Source organism: Branchiostoma floridae, chromosome 2, assembly GCF_000003815.2.
Source record: "Branchiostoma floridae strain S238N-H82 chromosome 2, Bfl_VNyyK, whole genome shotgun sequence".
NCBI lineage: Eukaryota > Metazoa > Chordata > Leptocardii > Amphioxiformes > Branchiostomatidae > Branchiostoma > Branchiostoma floridae.
The window spans coordinates 11576654-11581419 of NC_049980.1; the positions used below are offsets into that span (position 1 = coordinate 11576654).

Here is a 4766-nt window from a genome sequence, read left to right on the forward strand (position 1 = left end):
CGCCGAGTTCGGAAGTAATAGATGTCCCAGCTTGTAAAGGTCTCGTGCAAAGGTATGTGTTGATTTAGTGTCGCCAATTCTTTCCTACTTTCCTCGTCGCCATTTTTCCTACTTCCCTGCAGTACAGAATCTCTCGCATTTCATTCTGAATGGTTAGCAATACATCAATTACATACACTGTAGCCACATATTCATCTATGTTTATAAAGAAGTAGACAACGTCATTGAATTGTCAAACGTATTTACCCAATATGTGTACAGTGTACATATTATGGCATCTCGGCATTTTGACTGTTATCCAGACCAAGGGATCCAAATAAAAAGAATAAACAGGAATAACGATGGATTCAACGGTGTCACAATTCCACCATATTAATTGTGAGCACAACTGCAACAACCCTAACTATTTGATGATTTTCAAATACCTACGGGGGTCTACGTTGCCCCTACGACGAAGTTACTCATCACTTAGTAAAGCTCACAATGTATACAATGAGTAAAGTTCAGTTGTTAATGTTGTTGTGCTGTTGGTATACAGGAAACACGACCCTGTCAAACCTGACCTACTGCCCGCCGACCACAACCACACCGACTACAACAACGTCTGGATCTACAGGTAGGTTTGAAAACACTGAAAGAAATGTACACTACAATAGATCGGTCCCATTGCTCTGCTCACCTTCGTCAAAACGTAGAAATTTCAAAACAAAAATTATGAAAAAATATTGGAATGTAAAAGTTTAAAGTCCGCGTAGTTATATTGGTTGAATAGCCAATTGTCATTCTCTCCCTGCTTTAAATTGATCAAGATAATTGTGATGGACAGTCGCATCGGTCTATTGCATGTAGCGATAGTACAGTTAGACATAAACCGATATGGAATTTCTAAGGTATCACATACGAGAATTTCTAAGGTATGTTAAGGGCGCTTTCCATTACAAGGTCTGTAAATATTCTGTTAAATTTTTATTTCTTTCAAGAATTCACGAAAAAAGGGATAGTTAAAAAAGGTAAAAGAGAAAGTCGCAGTGAGACATCCTTAAATCTGTCACGTTTATTGGGGGTCTTTATTTTATGTTTTTCAAATCCTACACAGTGGCCTCTGGGAACGAACCTCCGGCTAATACAGGATTGTCTACAGGTAAATGAGACGTGTTGAATTTGATAAAGATTTCATCTGTGAAAGACGCCATAATGTTCTCAATAAATGTTGATTGCTGAAATTCGAAAATCTATATTAATGCTTTTATATCGAATCGCCCAGGACTTACCCTCGGGTGCATGCTATATGGGGCAATTCAACTAATGCCAATACGATGTTGTGTCTCATTCTTTAAGAGGTGAAAAAGTATTTGTATCTTGAAAGTTCATCTATGTTTAACTAACTGGCCAATTAATATCTTTTAACAGCTGCAGTTATCGCCATCGTTGTCGCCGTTGCAGTTCTACTTCTACTGTTATTGGTCTGCTGCTGTGCTTGCAATGGGTAAGTTGTCCACGGTCATGCGTAAAGCACTGTTATTCTTTTTGCTCATGACTGTACATGATTCTAAAAATCTTTGTTTATAAGCTTGGTCATGACAAGTACATTTTGAAAATTTTTGCTTCGCGACTATAGGGCTTTGTCCATACATAAATGTCAGAGTAGATATTGTAATCTGACATAATCTCCGATTCTGTTGGTAGCTATAGAGATCCCGATCGGGGCAGTTAAAACTTTTAAAACTTAAAGACAGTTAAAACTTTTAACTTCGATTTATGTGACTGACTTACATCAATAGAAGAACTTGGAATTTGGGATTTATAAATTGACCTACACCGGTAGGCTCGGCGATTCTGTCAGATCGCAATCTCTACATTGTGTAAACCACGTTACTGATTATTCTTATTTCTGGCAGATCTGGACGGGACACTAGACGACGAAGGGTAAATCCAAATAGACAGCCTGCATGGACAAGAGAAAATTATCTAAGGGAACACCCATCCAGAGACAATAATCTTACAACCGTTGATGAACCTCTACACGACATGGAAAGATTATTGGAACGTTTGGATGATACACATCACAATCAACTGACACATGAGCGCGCCATACGCCCAGCAGAAACGGTACGCGCAGCAGAAACGGTACGCGCAGCAGAAACGGTACGCCCAGCAGAACCGGTACGCCCAGCAGAACCGGTACGCCCAGCAGAAGCGGAAACAGAAATAGAACCAAGGTCATCTGTGGAGGAACCTCCAGGAGCAAACACAGGTCCAACAGAGGATCCATTTCAGAACAGCTTAGCTACTGGCGACAACTTACCAACAGAAACAGCGACACTGACAGTGCCTGACATCCGTGAGACAGGAGAGGAAGACTCCAAGACAAAAGCAACAGAAGACACAGGAGAAGGAGACATAGATCAATCTGCAAAGGAGACGACAAGCATTGATGTTGATCAGAAAGAAGTAAAAGAGCATTGTGAGATGGAAGCTCCAAACACAGCGGTTGTTTCAACAGAGGCTTCTGTAGAAACAGAGAACGATCCGGTCATAGAGGAACTTCCGGAAGCGACATCATGCCCTACAGGAAGATGTAGCATCCTCTCGTCGGACGCACATCGCGCGGCATGGACGGAGGCTACAGACGGGCCAGCAGAGGGAGACAACACTCATCAGCCTACAGCAGAACAAGCAGTAGGGGTGAGCCAAACAGGGAAGCCTGGAGGAAGACTATCCTCTGTTACTGACCCGATATTTCCTTCAGATGAACGGGGGCCGCTAGGGTCACCATTAAATGATCAGGACAATGAAAGTCCGACAGAAGACAAACTAGATAGTGCAAGACAAAGCGCACGAGAGCATGATGATCTGACAGAGGAAGATCTGTAGAAATCATAAAGGGGTAGAAGAGTGTACTTTTGATAATGTCTTTCAGATACTGTCATGGGCAAATAACAACATTCATGTAACTTTTATTGTGTTTTCATTTTGAGACTGAGACTTTATCATATTTCAATTATAAAATCATGTGTCACATAAATCTTGTTTGGGTCACTTGGTGGTAGACTCTGTTGACCTTCGTATGGGGTATGGATCGTAGAGATTAGTCGTCAGATAAGGGAATGATTAGCCAGGGGAGTCACGGAAGGTTAACATTTTCCCCTCAGTCGTTGCCAAATAGACCCTATACGGTGGCCAAACGTCCCTGGCAAAACATATTATTCCCTACGGTCAGCGTAGTCGGGTAGCTATAGAGACTAGCTCAGCGATCTTCGAATTCGTCTGTTGATAGGGGGTATACGTTATGACCGGGCTAGGTCAATACAAGCTACTATTCTTGTTCAACAAAAGGGCAATGGGGAGCCGTGGTGAAGGTCCAAAGTACTTTCATGTCAAGCCAACATTGATCCGCCGCTGTGTACATGTACCACTGTTATGCAGTCAATCACAAAGTACATAGTGAGTTATTGCTTTGTTAGCTTCAAGTGTTTATGACGACGAGGAAATAGGGTGGGAGTAAGAATTATGTCCCAGCTAAACGGTTTTTATCTGATTCTTTTGTCTGAATGAAGTTGTTTTCCCTAGACTATCGTTTTCACCTTTTTCCCTTCACCTACTTTCTAGAATATGAACCAAATCAAGCCACAGTGATTCGTTATTTACAAGTATTAGCCGAGCAATGAGGTAGGCAAAGAAAGTCTATCCATCATTTGCTCTTTATCAGACTGGAGTATCGCGACCGTAATGAGGTAGTTACAAGTTTTTATGCTGTTCCATGGCAAATATTGAACCACATTTTGACTGTGTAAAAGTTTCATCTATAGTCTTCTTCACATCGCTGATGTTGCCGCTTCGTTTCATCATAAAATTCGTTGAAAAATGTCAAAGGTTTGACGCCTAACTTGTCACTGTTTATTCACCAACAGTACAGTATTACAGAGTGTTTAACATAGTATCTGAATAGAGCCATAAATTGCATTTCGCTATTTTGCCGCTATGGGGCGTTGTGATACCATAGCCACCGACAACCCAATTGTGCTGACATCTCGGAGAACGAACAGGCACTCGTGAGAACCAATCTGACATGGTCTAGATTGCAGTAAAATAACATTTGTTTTTCTAGGCCTGAAAACTAGTCGACTTTTTCACTGTTATTACCTTCGCCAAGAAGGTTAGATTTGGATATTTCTTTATCATTTCAATTTGTAGAACTAACGACAACTTCCGAAAACTAACAACTTCGGAATGCCAGTGGTTGAGGCGGTCGTATCCATTGTTTATTCTTCAGCGTGTAAGTTTTTTAGTCCGTGCTGACTAGACGGTTATCATATATGATCATATCAACTATGGAGCACTGAACTATGCCTGTTAAAGTATAACAAGCTTACAATCAACGGGATTAGGATCCGTTATAAATGTATTTGATGTCGCAAAGTTCACACATCCTCACATATCCATAACCTAAATATCATACGTGGCGTTGTGTGTGGCGTGTTTGGAAAGGCACTTTGCATACCCGAAGTACCGAGCGTCTTCGGCTATAGTGTTCCAAAACCAAACACGGATTTGGTGTGCCAATGTCCAAGTTTACGTTGTGTTTACGCGAATGCCTAATTAAAATGCATTACTTGCCGTACAAACAGCGCTCCGTGTTTCATCGACGTACCATTGTTAGTAGAGTCAGTCTTGAAGATGGGTAAGTCTTCGATCGTGAAACTTTTGTTTGTCATCACAATCATCTTCAACTGCCATGCACATCCCAGCCTTTCAAGGGGACACCA

The 4766-nt window shown here is 41.4% G+C and overlaps 1 protein-coding gene across 1 annotated transcript; it reads left to right on the forward strand.

The window, feature by feature from the left end:
• On the forward strand, positions 1-2874 carry LOC118410267. Its single transcript, XM_035811825.1, has 5 exons — positions 1-52; positions 539-616; positions 1097-1141; positions 1411-1486; positions 1899-2874. The coding sequence occupies exons 1-5, from the start codon at positions 22-24 to the stop codon at positions 2872-2874; spliced, it is 1206 nt and encodes a 401-aa protein (XP_035667718.1). The 5' UTR covers positions 1-21.
• The last annotated feature ends 1892 nt before the right edge of the window (positions 2875-4766 follow it).

Coding starts and splice junctions, on each gene's coding strand:
- LOC118410267 (XM_035811825.1), top strand. CDS start 22: ATGTCCCAGCTTGTAAAGGTCTCGTGCAAAG. Junction 617..1,096: donor AACAACGTCTGGATCTACAG/GTAGGTTTGAAA, acceptor AATCCTACACAG/TGGCCTCTGGGAACGAACCT. Junction 1,142..1,410: donor TAATACAGGATTGTCTACAG/GTAAATGAGACG, acceptor ATCTTTTAACAG/CTGCAGTTATCGCCATCGTT.